Raw genomic sequence first — 21,467 nt, forward strand, 5'->3', positions numbered from 1 at the left:
AAAGCTTGGCAAACAGGTTTTTTACCGTTGACCCAGCAAACACCCGGCGAGGACATAGTAAGAAAATTTTTAAGCTCAGGGCAGACACATTCATTAGACAAAATTTTTCTCATTTCAGGTAGTAGCCGCGTGGAATGACCTCCCTCCGACGGTTGTTCACGCTCTTTCTAGAACCCAATTCAAAGCACTATTAGTTATTTATTTATGCGAATCCTCGCGCTGGCAAGCATACTGCCCCGCGCTGAGAACATAAAGAACAGTGCTACACCCTTTTTTCACTTGTGCCTTTCAGGTGAACGACAGCCACTGGCCGACAAGAACAAAAGCGACCCGGGAAACTTGGGCAAAAGCCTCGATCCTGTGTATCAATCCGTGAATCCGTGAACTTTTGAGTACATCAGTTGGCTAAAAGTGGAACCTGTTTATAGAGCCGCGCTATATGAAACAGTAATCAAAAAATGAGACCACCGGATTCGCTGATCAACACAGCTCGAGAGAACACAATAATATTCAACCAAACCAAAAAGGAATACTTCACGTTGTCTGCTAATTTTAAGGAGCTGTCGAAGCGCTTCAAAACGTTTTGGAAATTTATAGTGTATAATGCAAATTTCCAATAACCTATGGATACTTTGCAGAAATAAAGATGAAATCACTCTTGATCGGTTAAATATGGCTAACATCTTTGTGATTGCCGGTCCTACTGAAAAATTCAGCGCAGCCGAGTTTTCGGTGATGAAACAGTACATAGAGAACGGTGGTTCAATTCTGGTATTAATGGGCGAAAATGGCGAATGTAAATACCCAACCAATATAAATTTTCTACTGGAGCAATATGGAATCATGGTCAACAGCGGTAAGATGTGTCTTAAGGTTCCAAAATCTTGTAATACCTAAATATTTGTCATGGTGTAGATGCAGTCGTCCGCACGTCCTACTTCAAATATTTCCATCCTAAAGAAGCACTGATTCCAAATGGAATACTAAATCGGTACCCTGGACTGCTTTTGTTTTCCAAATATACGTGTTTCTTCAGGGCGATGGCCGAGGCTGCAAACAGGTCAATCACAAACACTGCTATTGAGGATGTACCACACAAGATGGCAATGCAGTTTGTTTATCCTTATGGATCCACACTGAATGTCGCCAAACCAGCCATTGCTCTACTTTCTACGGGAAGCGTTGCATTTCCACTTAATAGACCTGTTTGTGCTGTTTATAAGGTCGAGGTACTTCCACATTATTCTAAGAAAGTATTCTAGGTTTTCAGGGTAATGGTGGTGGAGCACTTGCGGTCGTTGGTAGCGCGGCTATGTTTTCTGATGCTTATGTCACAAAAGAAGATAACCTAAAAATTCTCGAGATCCTGCTGAGCTACCTTTCAAATGACGCCATAAAGCTGAATATTATCGATGCCGAAGACCCCGAAATCGAGCCCTACCATCAAGTTCCAGATATCACAAGCCTGGCAAACAATTTAAAATCATGTCTTCAAGAAAGTGATGAACTTCCTCAAAATTTTGCGGAACTTTTCAACCAAGGACTGTTCAATATGAACTTGAGCCTTGTTCCTAAGGCTCTTGAGTAGGTTATTTACGCATTTTAAGTACAAAGTATCCTCGTCCATCGTAGCCGGCTTGATGCACTGACCTTCTAACAGTACGGTGGTTCTACTTTCACTTCATTTATTCGTAAACCTGCAATTTCATATTGAAAAACTTGCAGGCTGATACGTAACTTCTATGCAAATGGCTTACCTGATGTTAACATATGGCTTTTACATGGACATGACATTTCTGTACGTCTGTCCACTGGTTTGAACGAACTCAATGAGCTTTTCAATAAATATGCTGATTAAACAGCACACTCCAAGCATAACGTTGTTGACCGCTGCTGAACTACGTTAATTTTAAATTTTACACTTGATACCCGCGTCTTACATGGAAATATTAGGTACTTAGGTGTGCAGCCAAGAGCAAATGGGAAAGTTCTGTCTAGTTCAACAGGAGAATGTACAATGATTGGTCATAATGTCTTTTAATTTCTTTTGCTTTTCTGCTTGTGGTGAATTTTGTGCTATCACTCGTTTACCATTTAAATGTCTAATAATTAAAAGGTGTAAAAACCTAGTGGAAGAACATACGTGTTTCTCCATCGCTGCTCTGAAGGCATTGTGCGGATATATTCAGAACCTAATTACATTAGTGCTAAAATATTCCAGGTGGTTGTTATGAAGAGCGGTTTTCCAACAGCATGTCAGATGGCTAAACTCGTCACATTCAACTTGTGTATTCATATATTTTGCATGTCAGGGGATCGTTTGTCTCACGAAACTACTTTCAATTTGTTATATACCAGTCAAAAGCCACCCAGAACCTGTCAGTCTGTGACGTTGAAACGAGGAACAACACCACTTACCAGTCAACTTAGCAGTGACAGTAACTACCTCTTTGCACAATATGAACCAGGAAATAATGTAATCTGTTGGATAGTTTTCATGAAATTTGTGGACATGTCATGCATTCAACGGAAATCCCGGAACAAAATTGTAGATTACAGACTCTTTAAAGAAAGGAAAAAATAACATTTACCGTCAAAAATTGCCTGTGGCATCGCGTGCAATAAGATGATCTCCATCCGTCACTTTTTTATCCTAGACAAGCAAAGCTGAAGCTGCGTAAACCACTGTATTTCGATGCTTGGTTTTTTGGATAAGAGACGACCGACTGATTGACTCTAAACTATAGTATAGAGTATTTATATAGAGTAAGCCGTTTTTCGACTTATTTTTATGTTTGTTATTACCAAACGGGGTGTCAAAACTTGGAAGGATGCCAAACTTAGTCGTAATATACCTCTGCAAACGCCTTAACTACAGAGCGGCGCAAACAGAAGGCACTATGCTATACGTCTCTCCGCAGTAGCCATCAAAATCAAGGCCCTGAGTTATATGAATCAGCTCCTGTTGTTCTTGATAAAAGGAAAAACGCAAGTGTCTTGTTGCGTAGCGTGAGAAGGCAGTGGGCTAAACTTTTGCGGTCACATAGACTGTCGTCCTACTTTTTGATTGCCCACCTTGTCCGCACTGTGTGGTCTGTTTGCCCAGTTGAGGTCAGTGCATGTCAATGCCCCAAGCGGCATTTGTTTGTCATATCAGCATATATCACGACTGCCTTTCTGAGGATGAAAAGGACGGGTCTTAAAGACATCTCTTGCGACTGCTTTGGTCGGCAACAAGAACAGATGAAGCATTTTGGATAAGTGGTATTGACGTCAAAGTAGGACCGTTAAGCCCAAAACGTTTGGAGTCGATGCTCAGCGTGTGTACAGTTGGAAGAGACTTCTTCAGTTGCGTGATGATCACTATTTCTATCTTTCTAGTACAAGTTTTAGCACAAACACTTACGTCGAATTGCTTAGAGAACATCAACCGAAAGCAAGATATGGTTATTAACAGCCTGTGGTGAGCCTCTAGTAAAGATTGCTGTTCCCTCTAGGGTCCGACCCAAGATCACAATAACGTGATTTTGCGAGCGCAGTCGTCTCTACGCTTTCTATTACCATTATGCGTATCGAAGGAGAGAAACTTCATTTGTCAGTGCAGACAAGTTTCAATAATACAGAACTGATCAGGCTAGAAAGCTACTGAAAAAGCATGAAGGCCGAATGGTGGCAAGATAGCGAGCTGTGCTATCAGCATTCAGAACCATCTCCTCAAATTATCTTACTCGACTGGGTAAACAATGGGTCTTGTCAGGCCAGAAGATCCTATTGCCGCCAGAATGATCATTTTAGTAGCCAACGAATGTGATGGCGCACGTAAATATCTCAAACACAGGATAATTATGGGCTTGAGAATGATATAGAATGTTGGTGAGAGGTCGAGGGGGGAAACCTTTCACTACATGTAAAATCCGTGCCTTACTTTGGCTGACTTAGATGACTGGTCAAAAGCAATCAAATTTCAGAGAAATATATATTAAAAGGACAGCAGTTTATTATCAGAATCGTTTTCCCGATCGAAAGGTAAAACACTGTAGAGAAGTTCAAACAGCTTCCTTTCTCACAAATTCTGGAAGAACTGTGTGGGCCCCGATGGCGGATCAACAGCAGCTTACCATTAGCTGTGAAAATCCAGTGCGCAAAACTACACCTCCAACAACACAAGGCACATGGTCAAGATGGTTCGCAGCCCGCACCCTTGAAGGATTATTGTTAAACCCTGTTGAGCAGCCCTACGACACACTGCAGAATGCCGGTAGAGCACAGCCCCTGGGCCTAAATCGCAGTCCTCGAAATGAGCACAATAGACTCATGAGAAACTTCGTAGCACCAGTCTAACAGGAGTGAAATTTGATATCCTTCCTGACATTATTTCGCACAGGCTGGCCGATCATTGAGAGAGAGGTTCTTAAGAATTAAGGTGGGATAAGCTGTGTTCGCGGATACTTCGGCCATATCTTTACCTTGACAGAAGTTCTCGAACAGCGCCACTCTTTTAAATGTCAAACAGTGATCGTTTTTTCGGATCTGAAAGATGTTTTTGACTTTGGCGGTGTTTAGAAGCTTTTGCGGTGTCTAACTCTCAAATAATTATTCTTTATCAGAGCGCTGTGTGGAAATTCCTGTGAATAAGTGCTAGTATACGGCAATTTTGCCTGTGTTCAGCACGGTGTAAGACACTGCTGCTTAATCTTGCCTTCCCTTTCGAGATTTATGATTGATATGCTGTCTGAGTTTCTCTGCCTGTCTGTGAAACTCCGGGGGTCTAAACGCTCTTGGGATGTTTGCTCAAACCCATTGAGTACGCGGAAAATATTGTTTGTGAACGACGAGACGCGGTAGATAAATTTGTTTACTTGGGCTGTTGAATATGGGGTTTCTTATTAAATCAGGAAGGTCAGAGAAATAGTTACCAAACCACAACATTTATGCCACCGACTAGATGCCATTTCGCTAATCAAGGACAGAGCATACACTCCGGTAGTGCGACCGATGCTCTTTTATGCATCAAAAATATGGTTTCCATTAGCATAGAACATCCGTCTCTGACCATCGATGTCTTTAAGGCACTTGTTTGATCGATTGCGCACACGGAATGTGCACTGCTGAGATACAATAGAGGCTCTTAGGAGAAGTGAACTGTTATATTCGCTGATTACCAATCAGTTGTGTCTGACTGCTGACCCCGCTCCAGTGTCTAGTGCCGGAAAAGGATTCACCGGATGCGGCACGACAGCTTTATTTTGAACAAGCAAGTACAAGAGAGTGAGTGCAAAAATACAACGGCCTCAAGCTTGAACTTGGTCCAACGCTGGCTCACACTATTTGGTTTTGATGCAAAGCTGTGACTCACTGCATACTTGGGGGGCGTTGTCTGTCTGGTCAACATCTAGTGGAGCTGAAGGTCTCAATGGCTGTCGGGCATTTAAGGGTTACTTTCAGAAATCTAACCTTCCTGATATAAAATCTACCATGATGGATGAATTACTCAGACTTCGTAGGTTACATTGAGTAAGAAATGCACTTTGCCCAGTGGGGAAACGTCTTCTCGTTTCATTCATCGCTGGGCAAAGTGTAAACGACAGAGAGGTTGATAGTGCTTGGCAAAAAAGTTGCATTTATCCTCCAGAAACTGACGTTGACAAGGACGCTATTTACGGAGACAGTAATTTATTTCGTCTGCAGCCCATCCAATTTTCTGAAGTATTTTGTAAAAGGGTACACCGCAATCGGAATGCGTCAACCTGGTTATAGTCGAAAAAGCCCATGAACTTTATACTAATTTTAAATCATTTTGAGTAAATCAGCTAAATTTTCTTGTTGCTGAATTTTTATCACCTTATTATTTATTATCATTATTATTATTTATTGTTCACAAGAAACGCTGAGTAAGGTGCATCTAAGGTGAAGATGGTAATATTCGCCACACCGAAGCATCATTCTAATGACTTTCCTCCAGAATGTTCTGCGAACACAGTTTGTGATACTGCGGTCTAAGCAGCAGAAATCAACAAAACACAGTAATTCAAATAGGTTTTGGATCTTTTGTTTACCTTTTTACGATGACTGGAGCCGAGTTGAAGGTACAAAAGCCAACTTTAGTTAAAAAAAACATAGTTTCCTAACTCCAAACCTCTCATTAAAAACAGTAATTTGTGTCCGCTTGCGAGTTATTAATAGCAAATACTTGGCTCTGAATGACCAGAGTTGTTCAAACAGACAAAACTCTGTATTTTTAATAGTGAACAGAAGGTCAAGTTTCTTGGTAAATGGGCCGTTTTTGGGTGCTTCCTTGTCTCATGGTTCTAGCTCACGTCCTGTTTCAAAAGATGCCCTGACCCACTTGTCTTGCGTTGGCGCGATGGCAGGAGAATCGACGCGAGTACAAGTTGACTAAATCTTTTCAATAAGCACAGTCATAACTTGAGTTAAAAGATCTTATTCTGAAACCCCGCTAAAAATCTCCTGACATAAGGACTCCTTGGCTTTGTCAGCAAAACTTTATCAAGCAGCTCCAAATATACATGTGAATTTAATTTTGCATATGTTTTGTTCCGATTGCTCATTTCCAAGATAGACTGACAAATTCCTACTGAGCGCGTCTGAGCCATCTTGCTACCGACCACCTAGAGTTTGTTTCGCCGTCAACCGTAATTTATTTCTTAATAATTTCTCCAACAAAGTTGCGTAGTTGGTAACTATTGCAGTTCGACCAAGCCAAGAATTGGGCTGCGTTTTCGTTGAGTTTTGCTAGTTTCTTTTGGGTCGTGCAGTAAGTAACGGCTGATTGATGTCATTGGCGGTAGTGGTGTCACTTTTTTTACAGAATGTATGGTTGAGTGCTTGGAGTCATAACCAATGCTTGGGGTAGGCGGGCAACAAGCCATTACCTCATGCACTCTTTTTACTTTTCCACTTTAAGGCTCTAAGTACAAATAAGTAAACCGTGTGGTTGCATGCAAAAAAGCATCGCTGATGTGGCTTTCTCTGATGATGATAACGAGGATGGAACTGACTGTCTTCATTGCACAATCTTGAGGGGGACGTATCTGAGGGCAGCTAACTGTGTTCGCTCGATTTTTATAAGGGTCGATCTCTTTTTACAGGCAACTGCATAACAATTGTATAACAATATCTAGGTTCATCATACACCACCGGACATCCCTTAGTTCCAGCCATGCTTTAAATGATTCTCATTAAGTTCACCTTTGGTGTTTCCGTCACATTTATATTTAAAGCTTCTGGCAAACTGTACATGTCGGAAATATTCTATAGAGGAGAATGTCGGTAGCTCAGGTAGCGTAGATGGTCGTTGGCTTGTTCGTTGAGCTGGACAATTTGGTTGCAAACGTTTCATCACCAATCGAGGTGACATCATCAGTGCATAGTTGTGCGTAGCGGTGGGTTAGTGGCTGTGCAAAACCACTCACAGATATCATGAGGCTTTTCCAGATCTTCTCAGATTGGATCTTGATGTGCCTACCACGTTCGGCTTTGCATTCTCTAGCATTCTTCGTGAGATCTCCACCAGTTCAACAACTGACAGTTATTCGGTTTCCTATAGCTTGTCATGAAACCCTTTAAAAACAACTCATTACGGTTTTAAAGTTGCTGTGATAAAGCGGAAAAATACGCCGGTACAGTTTCCAGGTAAAAACCACAAACAGCCTGCGTCACTGAACCGCTATGCAGGGATTTTGGTGTGTTGCAGTGTGTACTGCCACGAACAGAGACTTACAGTTGGTCACCAAATACTGCTCCATAACGCCTGAGGTTTTCTAATCTTGTTGTTGTGCTTATTGTCATGGAATTGGCGAAGCTGCGTCCCTGTGTTGTTGACGTAGAGTTAATTTAAAGTTAATTAAAGTTAATTTAATTCATCAAGGTTTTTGGATGTGATTTCATCACACCAAACCCCAATTTCGTTCTTATTAGACAAGCATACGAACCCTTTCCTGACATATCGCCTACCTAGAAAAGCTAATTTGTTATGTCCATTGGCTTTCAGTATTTTTGAATTCCTCTTGTCTCCATTTACGCGTACTGGTAAACGAAGTCCTGGGCTTTTCTGGTGTTCATTCAGGAACGACTAGCTAGGCGTTTGATCTTGGACACGAGACTACTTGTAGTTGTCAGACTACTATACAGAACTTGGAAAAACAAGGCTAGAAACACAATAGACCACCTTTAAACGTGAGTATATCGAAGCAGGCATAATGAATGTAATCTTAAAGATATTGCTGTGTCGTGGTCCGGTAAATCTGGCCATGTTTATAAAAAATGACAGCTAAAGACTTGCTGTTGTTGTCCACCTCACGGACATTCTTTTAATTTGGCTTCCTCAGAACTATGGTGATTATGACGCATTCCTAATCAATTCCTCCCTACATAACCGCCTAACTGCAACTTTATTATCTTTTTAGAGCATATGAAAAGCTACGTGTGAAACATGAACCATTAAGCCTGATAACCCCACAGTTTGAGACACCACTGCCACCTGTTCAACCCGCGGTGAGCAAAGCGCTTCATTTTGTTGCTCAACGAGACTGTGCGTAGTAAAATTGTGACAATTTTAAGGGTCATGTTTTGAAGGAAAATTGAATTGGTCAGCGTAATTGAAGTGAAGTTCGCTTTGTGACAAACAGTTTTTCGTATGATATTGTGACGAATTTTCGTGTCAGAAATGAAAGTCTCATTTGGTCAAATCATCCTCCTCCTGTTCAGACATGGCAACCCTCATTATTTCACACCACTTTGAGAACACATAAGCCTTGAGTCTCGATTATGGCAACATAAAAATTGGGATATCATGTCTATCCTCGTAAATGGATCAAAATTGCTTGCTTATGGTTATTTTATCTACCAGGAGGTCAGCGCTCGGGATGAAATGTAGCGTTTCCAATTGGAAATGACTGAAACGAATGTTTCAGTGGACTTTCCTCACCGAAAGCACCCAACCCTCTTCTGTCGCGTTATTCTTCAAGTGGATAAAACTTGTTTAAAGGTACAAGTGCAGGAGAACAAACTACGGCGTATTGTTCATTCGGCTTGCCTGTGAACAGCGACCACCCCACACTTATCAGTGTAGCACTTGGTTTCATCATGACGATGTGATAGGGCAGTACAGAAAAATCAGTGACATTCTAGCGTAAAATTGTTACTTGGGACACTTGGATCCCTGAATAGGAATTCACCACAGAAAAACTGGTGTTAATAGGGGACTTGGATCGACCTGCTAAGACTAGCCACCTGCAGACATTTTGGTGACGTAGTACTGTGACAGAGGAAGTTTGTAATTGTCTCTTCCATTTGACTCATGTGAATCATACTTTTCAGAGGATCCGGTAAAACAGCAGTACGTTTCCTGTTGTAGGAATGCTTTCTTAGAGTAGTTTAGCTAATAATATATAGTCTCATGAAGATCTACTGGCACGGAAAAATAATCGATTGCAGGTTAATCGACCGTATTTATCTTCCCGCATTATCAGGTATTTCCACCGAACTTTCGTGAACCTGGTCCTCCACCACTAGAACTATTTGACCTGGATGAGCAATTCTCAACTTCCAAGGCCCGCTTAGCCCAAGTAACCAACAAATGTACGTCTGCGTTTTTAAATTTGCTGCGTTATCCACAGTTGCACAAAAGACCATACAACTTAGACCGATTTGAAAAGCTGAAGGTGAAGATTTGGAACATATGGAGACATTCTTCTCCAAAAGCCAAACGTCCTTCAGCTTATTGTGTTGTCTATAAAACAAAATTGCTGCAATTGAACTCTTTTTCTAGGTTTTATTTGGCTGAATCACAACAAACTTGACGTGATATGTTGTACTCACTCGGCAAAATTTTCTTCTCGTCAAAGCCGTTTAACATATGTTGAGAAGCCCATTTTATTTCAGGCCCTTGCGAGTGTGAAGAAATTTCAGAAAGGTAGTTGAGCCAAAAGGATGAAAAGTGTTGCGTCCTCATAGCTCTGTTACTCAACATAGTCATCAGGTCGTCAGGTTTGTTCTCCAATCCACAAGTGCGTGGAACTAAGTAGCACTCATTATGAAGATTCATGAGCAAACGTACTGCCAACTGAGTCATCCAAGGAACTCATCATGCGTAGGCCTGGACATCCACTAAAAACATAATCGATAGTCACACTGCAGAATGTGTTCGCCTTTCTTATGCGGAAGAAGAAATCGGGTGAGCAAATCATAGAAGTGTCGTAAAATGAACACCCCACTATCTTATAGTTTGAATATCGAAAAGTGGCCCCCACTATTTTCCTTAGATGTTTTCCCAGGATGCGCAACACCGCGAGTTTTCTTACAGATTTAAGGAGGCCTCATTTGGTACCTACGAGCTGCTGTGCTACAAGGGGTAGATGTCACGGATGATAGGTTGAGTGGAGCGTGTCTGATTACACAAGTGCATGTACACAGTGTTGGACGTATTTCTGGTAAAAGCTTCAAGATCCCAGAGGGGATATGGACAGAAATTGAATAAAAATGTTACCATGGAAAAATCCCAATATGTATCACATAAATTATCTCACGTTGAAACTGACTAGCAGCACTAAGTTCAAACCTATTGACGGATATTGATGGTCACGTTCAAAGTAATAACGCCGAAAGATTAGGAGACACGGAAATTAATGAACCCACAGCGCACTAAACTTTGTTAGGTATCTCATCTCCCCTAATCGTACGGATCGGGATACCCTTTTAATTTATCTTTTATCATCAGCTACAAACGCGGTTTTCCCATATGTCAAGTAGAATTTTTTGATCACGCATTCCCTCACTCAGGAACAGACAGAATGGCTCCATTAAAAACGCCCCCCAGTCACCTTTCTGTGAGCTGGTGGGGCTCTGTTAATTAGTGAAACTCTCCTGACAATGACAAAGCAGAGAGGCCTTTTGATCCATTGTGCCACCTCTAACTAGAATGACATAAGTGAAAGCGCACATTCACACTAATTTGGCTATTTGTGTGAGGGTGACCATGGCTTCAAATTTTAACGGTGCCGACACACTGTCTCCACCAATACAGACGTGTGATCGTCGCTGCTGTGGGTATTCGTCAACAGCATATCTGTCTGGTCGTCAAATGGTCTGTTTTCTGGCTCCAACATGCATACGACGGCCGAACAGGCGCGTGCTATTATGTTTTATTTTGCCTCAACTGACCACCCAGCATATGGTCTTCACTCATGACCGACTGCAGGTGATAAGTGGTCTCACTGAGATAATCCAATTCGACTCATATGATTGTACAGCCATGCTTTTTTCACCCCAAAGAACACCGTATTCTCATGCAACTATCTTGTCCGTTCCACGCTAAAAGAGGAAAACATTTCAAACTCATTTTTGTGCTGTATTTCCGGAAAGGGTCAGCAGTCAGTGGGCAAGCGTGAAATGGCGCGGTTTTACTCAATTGTTATTGAAATGGATGTGTTTGGTGCTGAGTTCATTATTACCACAGCCGAATCCAAAGTGGTATGGATGGCGTTTGTGGATTGTTTTCTATGTTGCGCTACTGAAGTACTTTGTCAGTAGCTTGATACAACAGCTTCATTCGTAATCTGGAAGCTTCCACACCTCACTCGGCCATCTGTGATTTCACAGTATGGTCCACCTGGATTGTGGAAGGCTGTGCATAGCCTACGTAAATAATTAGTAATGTGATCATGGAGGTGGTGCCACTCATTCTGGCTGGGTTCGGAATACTAGTGACACAGGGCCTTCCGAATCCGTCTACTTTGACTCAGTGTTCACTGTCTGGTACGTAGTTCCGGTAAGTGGGCCAAATTAAGTTCAACCTATCCGAAATTATACCATTTATCCGACTTTCACGTAACCAGTGTATAACTCAACATGTGACTGGCTAATCTATAGGTTAAGTGAGATCCGGAATCACGCTGTTCAGCCGAATTCCGAGAGTGAGGTCCTACCGAGGACACTAGATTGTTAACTTTGTTTTGCTCGAGTTTATAGGTAGGATTTACCATTTTGTAGTGAGATGAACATCACACATCTTACTAGAGCCCTCTGTATATCCTATTGGGCAACCAAGGCACATTATTTAGTAGCTCTTCCTCATAGAAGATATGTGAAATTCCCGCATGGAATACACTGCAGTTCTTTCTTAACCCTCATCTCGTTTCGGTCATTCTTAAGGCACTGAAGACGATTTAGAGTATTTTGTCCGCGAATGTGGTGACATACTGGCAGTATCAAGGAAAATCCCCAGCGAGAAACGCTGTGCACGTGTTATCCTAGAAGTCATTTTCAACGAACTAGTGGAATTCAAGAAGCTCAGTCAAGTGAGTGATCCAGTTGTCGGAAGTGAAATCTCGACCTCACTCTAAATTTACTGTTTGTTGTGATTTCAACAGTTTCTGCGCGTACGGTGATGAACGTGATGCACACTTGGTAGAAGAATCACGTGTATTGAATTGGTGCTTCCACCGAACACCAGTAGTCTAAGTTATAGGCTAAGTTATATTTCGCTAGGGTTGATTGTTTTGCACTACGGCACCATCCAAATATACAGTGACCATTCTGTTGTTCACACAACTTTTGCTCAGTCAGAAGTATAGAAGATCTGAAGGCGCACGGCAGATCCGGGGCACTTTTAGTAACCGAAATAGGCCTTTTCGATTTCAGAACACTGTCTTTTGGTAATTGCACGCCTAAGATAGGGCGGCTAAAATGTTGATAGTCTGATAATTTGATAAGTTTGTAAAGCCTGGCAGTCTTTCAATCGACATCACTCGTTACTTCCCAGCGCTGAGCAGAAGAACTTCCTAACGTATCATGACGAACTTTGTTGAGTCTACACAGTTGAAAATCATTGTATTATTTACAAGCTGATTCTAATGTAAATTCGAATTTAGATCACATTCGTGGAAGGCGAGTTGATTTATGTAACTATGCACTACATTTCTCCAGAATTTCTACATTCATAACCTTCACTTTCCATTTGGTGCCATATATATGTAACTGAATGTCATGGTCACTTTCGAGATCTCAGATATTACTGGACAGTTGAAAACTTCAAAAGAATGTAACTGGAGATGATGGATTACTTTGCAAATCAGACCTGATCTGCTTCAACTTCTGATCCCGCACCCCAAACCTCCTGAAAATTAATACGGAGTTTCCAGTCGCCACTGTACTATAGGATACCTTGGTTATTCTCATGTTGTTAGTGAATACTTTTGTCATCTAAGTCACTGTTGCAATATATATTCTGGTCATGGACAAGAAAACTCATCAGGACCAGTACAAACAAGCACAACGGACTCCTTTTGAAGGGTTGTTTATTGCCCTATATTGTAAATGTCTCCTGTGCTAGGATGAGTCGGCTTCACAAGTGTACCGTACTGTTCTTGTCTCCGAAAGGTAGTCACAGACCAGGTCGGTTTAGATCAAGGGCGAGTACAGCAACATATGCCACATACTACATTGGGTCCGAACCACATCGCAGCTGACTTCAGGATTCAATATCAGTATTAATGTAGTGTAAGTCAATGGTAAATTTCCGTTGACCTACTCCATGCCATTCTCCTGTATTTTTCTACACTGACAGTTTCAGCCTGTTCTATATTCTTCTCAAACATTGATCCAGTCTATATTTAAACGTATTGTTGTCTGCCTCCACCACCACGACAGAAGGTAACCATAGTTCCAGCTGGTAACAGCTCCATGTGTGGAAGGCGGAGATTTTGCAGAATCCTTCATGAAGTGAAACAGTCTCCCCTTCGTTATTTTGAACGTGAAGCTTATAGTCCGGGTCCGGAATCCCCTCGTATTAATCGTCTCAGGGTAATCAGATAATCATTAGCTTGGTTATACTATTGAGGGATTAGGCTCAGTTTCCGAGTCTGTCTTCATAATACGAATCAAATAAGCTGCCCATCAGTCGTTTTACACTCCCTCTCTCTATTTTCTGTATTACTGCTGATGTGCGAGGGTATGCTGTGCATTTGTCGTAGTTGAGAAGCTTGCATATCTTTATGGAATATAGGGCTCTAGAAGCTCATATGTTAGTTCAGTCAGTTGGAAAGCATTTGGGGGCTATTCTTCCGAGTACATCCTTGGGCTAAAAGGCCAGTAAGATGCGATTCTTGAGTTTTAGGTATTTTAATCCACAGCAAAAATATTCATGTAGTTGCCCATTTTATCAAGTTGCTAATAACTCACGGTGATGGGGCTTCCCGTCCGCTGCTGCCAACTTTAGTCAACTGAGAGCTGAGGAGTTACACCAAGTCCTACTTGGTATGCTGTTACTCATTTACTCCCCTACACCACCTGATTCCAATGTCTTTCAGGAACAAGAAGAAGCCTGTACTGCCTGGTAAACGCCTGTTCGGATACAATGATTAAATTCAACATTCCGACGACCACCATTGCATATCCACTCACCGTATTCAATTTCTATCCAGTTTATCGATTTTCGTGTTGAACCTTAGTTGCTACGATAAAAGAGCTACCATGTCCATCATTTTTTTGTGCTTTCTAACATGGAGGAGAATGAGACCTAATGCCGTCTTTATGCCGAGCTCCGATTGCTTTGCACTCAACACAATGTTAGTTGCTTAACCAGCAATGTTTATCTATCTTGGCTGCTGTGCGTCCCGAATCGAAACCAGCCTGTAGATTTCATTTGCATACGAGATAAGAGGATGTCTTCACGGGAACCACGTAACTTATAAGAGGATTCATGGCGCATCTTAATTTTTCACATAGATCAGTCAGTCGGGATGATCATGCACCTTTGATCGTTCAAAGTCACTTAAGGGACAAGTAAACTTTATTTGTTGTGAACCCAAGTAAATTTATGAAAATTTCAGGGACGCACTGATTGGAAATTACGAAACAATTATAATTAATGAGGATGAACGTATCGTGTGGGGTGCAAGCTTTGACTGTGTGCTCTTTCATAACTCGGGGTAATTTGGACAAAGAAGGCGGATTTTCTGCAGTACTTCTCGGAAAGCCACATGAGGGAGAGTGTGACAACCCATGCTCTTCACAATAAATTCAGTGTCTATAGCTAGTGAGGCGTAACTTCAGAAGTCACATCTATGATTCACGGATCTGCATTTCGAAAAACCAACCGAAAGTGGGCTCCGCAATAGTATAGGACTATCCTTCTGAGAGCGTTTCCGCTAGTGCTTTCCAACTTTCGATATGATGACGTCAATGAGTTGCTTTGCGACACATATGCAGATGGCTTTCGGACCAATTTTACCTTGCTTCCTTTCTAAAGGAGTCAGCAACTCTGTTTTGGAGTAAGAGAATTCTGCGTGCTGGTTTCCAAACTGATTGAGATCAGTGCTTCATAGTGGACAGTCCAACACCTTCCCCAGACAGAAAATGGGCAAGAATCTGATTTATTGGTACAGCTAGACAGTGCCTTGTTTTTTAGAAAAACTTCATTCTCTTATCCACTCGTGGGAATGCATGTAAAAAAAACTATTCACAGGAGCAATCTTATGCTTCTATCGCTTTCATTTTTCCACTTTTATCGCGTCCACTTGTATCCTCCACCGTACATACCGGCAAATACTGAGCATTAGTTCTGGAGTCACACTGGCCTTTTGATTAAAAGTCGTCCAGTTCCGTTCACTTACATTGTATTTGTAGTGAAAATCACGGTTGATCTCATCTGCCATTTTGTCGCAGGATTTATCAACGATTGTTCATTTTGTCTGATCGATGTTCCGAATAATCTTTTTAGACTCGTCACGTCAGACAACTATTACTTTTCAATTTGGAGCAATAAAACATGTCAAAATATGTCCATTAGATGTTCCAACCGACCTCTGTGTAATTTTGCTTCTTGATACCCAACTAGACTTCGAATTTGAGGTCACAGTATCGTAAGATATGTGGATGACCCCCAAATCAAACAGCACCAGTCTGTGTTGCAAAACGCGAAAACAATATCCGTCGACACCCTAAGTACCGTTGAAATCTGAGCTAGGATATTTAATCCGGGTATCTCCTCTTTGGATCGGGTTGGCGGTGTAGTGGGGTGAATTAGCTGAACGAATAGTTGAATATCCCGTCAGTGTCAGGTTAGGGCACAGACTAATTTACAAACCCTTTCACGTAAGTAGCGTTGGAGGTTTGAGAATTTTTCTATCGAGCACTCATCTCGTAATGAGGCCAGTTAGTTGCAGAAAGCCGTAAACTCCTGGAGGGCTGTTTCATCCTTATTTGGAATCATTAGTAGTGCGCACCCTACGGACCTTTGAGAAGGCTCTCTCCCATTACATGCATGCCAGTAACTTAGAATTTGAAAATCCCAAAAGACATAACGGAAGCAGGGCCACCATTCTTTACGTGGGCACCGTGGTCTCGAGTTCACATATATGCTAGAAATATTCGTGTACGCGATGAAATTGTGTATTGTTATTCATGCCAACCTGTGGTCGTTTTCGTATGCATTCTTTTTACTTTGCTGTCGAATGAAGCAATATTCATCGGTGACATGTCAGCAACCAGCTTGTAAACCGTCTTTTGTTTGCACAAATTTCCGCAAAAGCATCAACTGCAATCGAACTCCGCCGTTAACTCCTTATACTTACTACCGAATACCACCAGCCACCTCATACCGTTCACAGCCGACATTTGATAAGAGACTTGATGTAAACTGGCAAGTATTTTGATAGATTAACAATACAGAAATTTGACCGGCATGTAAATGTACCCTTAATTAGGCCATCACTCACCCTAAACCGCTTCATAGTCCACATTCAACAAATTGCATCGCAGAGACCCAGCTGATAATCACAACATGCATACACCCTGCGACCGTCTGTCATAGGCTCTGTAAACGGTAATCCAGTGATACCTTTAAAGACATCCTAAACTTACCGATATCTCAGCGGACCATGCTTCGTTTTACGTTATAGAAAAATGAGCACCTTAAGCATTTATACACAGATGCACTGCATGAAGCGAAATTTGAGGCTGAAGATGGGAGTTGCCACGACATCTTTCAAGTAATTATCAAGATGACATACGAAAGCTTTTACGCGCAAATTTGTCCTAACGTCCTACAGGACTCATTAGTCGTTCTGTTGTTAAAATACGTGCGTCCAGTCCTCGTTATCATGGTTTTATTAGAAAAGTCAAACTGACCTCTTTGTTGTCTTCGCATTGTTGAGGATCATTGGCCAAACGTTCATATGACCGCAAACCGATGTCGTTCCTGTAATCCGAACGCAGGTAATGCTTGCTATAGAGGCCTCAAGTCTGTCAACAGCTAAGCTGACCGGTGCAGTTTGTGCGTTTCCTTCACTAGTAATCACCAGGTATTTGGGACGTGAATGGTTGTAGCGGAAATTCATAGTTAGGCAAATTTACTTATAGACAGTAAGCTGGATAGGTTTGAGGGAAACATTGGAACGACAAAGTAATAATTTACACACCTTAACTTCTGGTAAAAATACAATGGCGCACTGAAGTTTGCGCATTTCCCTTCTGGCCTTCATCTATACCTCTTTCACTATGATGAAAATCAATAATTAGTGACGAAGTTAGTAGCCCACGGACATCAGAACCAGAGCATGGGTTAGTATAGCTTAGTAAGGACGCACTAACCTATCAAGCAACAAATGGATTGGCAACAGGGACTCTTGGTTTAGTCTCTGCTTGTAATTCTTTTCATGTCAATTACCTTTATCTTCACAAATATCGGATGACAGAAAATGTTATCGTAAATGTGTCCACCAGGACAGTGTGTATCCTGATTACATGACATTAAGACAACGAGATATCATCACATTGGAATACTGCAGACTACAAGATCCACGCAAAAACCTCGAAAACAGGCAGGTCTACAAATTGTCTTTCTCCTTCCATATGTACTGTAGGCCTGTTTGCACTGTTTGGACCTCACCAAAGTTCTCCAGAGTCCAAGGTGAACGAGACCATTCACATCGTATTTTGGTAAAAAGTGTCACATTTCGGTTGAACAGACGCAAAGTAGATTTGTCACTTCAGAGCTTTCGAAACCATATCCTCATAAAAGACCAGAAGTTTAGGTGACTCTGTTTTCAAACTAACTGCTTTATTCTATATGGTTTGAAGTTCCTCAATAAATTCAGCACGGTCAAATCCATGAACTGGGCATTATTTTATTCCATGTCTGTACTGGTATGTTGTATTTAAATTCAACATTTGTGATTTGCATTATCTAGGGCTATAACTACTTGAAACCATAAGTAGTGTGACATTTTATTATAATTATTGTCAAGCGGAGCGGCCGATGAACTCGAAAGTCAACATGTGATGGTTGATAGATGGTCTGTTTTGTCTGTTCCGTCACTGATCACAAGCTGACGTGGTTTAATCGATTACTGGTTTCCACCTAATAAAAGATTGTCAGCTTCAGCTAAACGATTAAAGAGAATCTATCATGAAACCGCAATAATTGCAGTGACAGGAACAAATGAATGCGTCTGGGTGAGTGTGCATAGAAACATACTTTTCTTCATGGATCAACCGCTCCGAATAAACCGTTGGAATACATGGATCGATTTGGTTAAAAAGCCGCGCCGCTAAGCGCAAACATAAGGACCGACTCATTAATCAGTTTGAAGAAGTAAGGATATTTAATGCTAAGGTGTTTTACCTGATAGTACTGGGGACTCCAGACGGGGTTCAAAAAACAGTAACTTTTTATGTTACCAGCTACCAGACTTTTCCGAGCTCAGAACCACAGATAGTGTGTATGTCGTTAGTAATAATAATTCTTCACCAACCTTTGCTATCAGCACCAACAGCATTCCAGCTGTCAAAACTGGTCGTACAATTTGAAAGCCTTGCGGTGAGTAAAAGATCGGGAAAAGACCTAGTGCTAACCATTCACAGTTATTTCGAGATGCCTGCATCTATGTTAGTTCATCCAAACAGTTTGAATAGAAACTGAAAAGGAGGACGGCATTGATGACGAATAGTGGTCGTATCTTACCGCGCCTTTAGCCATGCGCAGAAGGAATTATGGGAGAGACAGTTCGCACCGATGGTACTTAGATATTTAGTAATCGTTTTCATAGCCCTCTGCTAGCTTAAATGTTTCTCACCTTTCTCCCTGCGCAATGCATGACCAAACCATCGTTGTTTTAGGTGTTAGACAAAATTTTCGTTTTACATCCGCGATTTGCTTTCTAATTGTCTCATTGCGGGTTCGGTGGCATAAGCCTACACGAACTATGGTTCTGAAGCAGCTGTTATTGAAAACCCGAATCAGTATCTACTTCGCTGCTTGCAGAGTCCATCTCTCGAAACCAGCCGAAAAATGGTCTGTATTTTAGCCTGCAGACAGGTTCCTCAAGATTCTGAGATATGGCGCTGTTGCCATAGGTGTATGGAGTTGACAAAAACAGTATGATCCTTGGAGATTCGTGCATTGGATTAATGTGTCAGACCAAAGCCGGAGGTTGTATGGCTTTTAAGTTGAGCGCTTCTCCTTGGAATTTGAACATCGTATCCAGATGAGTGTGAACCGTATGCAAAGAAATGTAATGACTCTGGTCAGTTCGTCCCAAAATATCCGTGATCTCAAAAATCGAACACACCGATTAATTGAGTCAGATGTGCCTTGGAAATTTATGTAAACTAAAATTATGGGTCCTTTATATGTTTAGCGTTTCTCTGGTACCTGCTCAAAGCAAGCCATACCAGGACAGAATGCCACTTTCTGCTCATGACGCAATACTTGGCCGGTCACCACAAGGCTTCAAAAGACGAGTGCTTCCGAAAATCTGGTTTTTACTGGATTCAAGTTGATCCCTGTGTAGTTACTGCTTTCACCACGTGCCCGTTTTAAAAATAGTCGCAATTACTGATACCCTCCAGGTGTCTGGGACAGTCCGTTTTTCTCAGATGCATACAAATAGATTAAATGAGTAGTGACTGAGGAATCCACTTCCATTTTTAAACAATGTTAATGAGAGGCAACCCCGGATACGGAGTTATGTTGTGGTTGAGACAGCACATTCGATGATAAATGTACGAAGCCGTAGGTTGATTTAGGTTCACAATTCAAGGTTCTAGCTTAGTTCGATAACCCGAATAAGTTGAAGATGGTAGCCACGAAAATTGTCGCTCAAAGTGCTCGGCCAAGGAGTCTTCTTTACCAAAGATCCTTACTGCTGTTGTTCACATACAGTTTCCCGAGTACGGTCTTAAGAACCAGTTTTCCTGAATTTCTCACCTCTTTCATTTGGTTGGCCTTCTTTGTCCACCAGGCTCTGCAGTTGATTGCACACTGATTCTCACTTGATGTCTGGTAATTTGTCGGGCGAACAGGTCGGAACAGTTTTCCGAAACTCAAGCATTCGGTGCTTGAGTACAACTATCGTTGTTGTACCATATGTGAAAGTCCCGTCACTGAGCTAAGGTGTGGCGATCTCTTTCCAGCAAGAATGCTCATCCAGTAGTGGGGCAATCAAAAGCGAAAACCAGGAAATGGATCTGATATCTTGTTCAACCTCGGGGTCTTAGAGTCCATTGCCTGCCAATCGGGCTGTTCCCCCCTCATGCAACCCTGAAAAACAGAATGAAGCAACTTCGGATAAGTGCAAAATCAGAATCTACACAAGTGTTTTGAAAGAAGTGACACGCCATCCGTGACGGATGGTGATGTGACGATTTTGGGTCAGTGACTGGAGCTCAGCTGGAGAGCAACAGTTATTTCAAAGGTCGGAACTGCATAAAAGCGGTCTGCGGCCAGCACACTGTTGTTCGTGCCCACCGAGTTCATCCCAACTTGACCGACCAGATGGGTCTCTATCAGCGGACTCTAACCAATTAACGGCCATTCTGCCCGTTGAATTAGGACGATTTCGATCCCTCCACAGCTACCAGAGACACCTTTGAATGAACAATTACGAAAGATGACACGCAGAAGTATGCCAATGACAAGGATCCAAGATGACCCGAGACAGAAGACTTAAACTACTTAATTTCAGATAGGAGATATCACGAGAACCAGCTCCAAGCGTGACTGGGCTACACAACTGCAAACAGAATAACCGGTTTTGTTGGAGCAGATTTGATTGGTTGTTCTTCAGTTGTCCTTCACAGATCTGTCCTATTTTTAGTATCATTTTTCGGCCGCCTAAAACCTTTCACGTGAACCTTATAAGCAACTCGTTTTCGGCTGTACATGACGTGCGTGCACGCGCCAGTGTTCAATACATAAACTGCTTCGCACTTTCATTGGCTTTCTGGTTTGGTGAAGCCCGTCAAGCTACCAGAAAGCCACCCAGACTAGGATTCACGGTTTTAGAAAGGCAGCAAAAGAACTATGGTCCACAACAATTATCAAGTGGTTTCTATTAGGTGAAAAATGATAGTCAAACTCGGCAGACACTTTTAAAAAGCAAATCTTTGAAAGGCCGTAAATAACTCACCTTGCCGTGTTTATGGGTGGTAGTTCTTGCAGTTCACCC

At 41.9% G+C, this 21,467-nt stretch overlaps 1 protein-coding gene across 1 annotated transcript; it reads left to right on the plus strand.

The window, feature by feature from the left end:
• Window positions 1-458: 458 nt before the first annotated feature.
• On the plus strand, window positions 459-14,416 carry T265_00214 (hypothetical protein; the record flags this gene model as incomplete). The annotated part of the gene is made up of 8 exons (XM_009163922.1): window positions 459-598; window positions 639-856; window positions 916-1,229; window positions 1,271-1,584; window positions 8,427-8,514; window positions 9,492-9,600; window positions 12,172-12,317; window positions 14,328-14,416. 8 exons carry the CDS (start codon window positions 459-461, stop codon window positions 14,355-14,357), a joined length of 1,359 nt encoding a protein of 452 aa, XP_009162186.1.
• Between the last annotated feature and the right edge of the window lie 7,051 nt (window positions 14,417-21,467).

This window comes from Opisthorchis viverrini (assembly GCF_000715545.1).
Source record: "Opisthorchis viverrini unplaced genomic scaffold opera_v5_2, whole genome shotgun sequence".
Lineage (NCBI taxonomy): Eukaryota > Metazoa > Platyhelminthes > Trematoda > Opisthorchiida > Opisthorchiidae > Opisthorchis > Opisthorchis viverrini.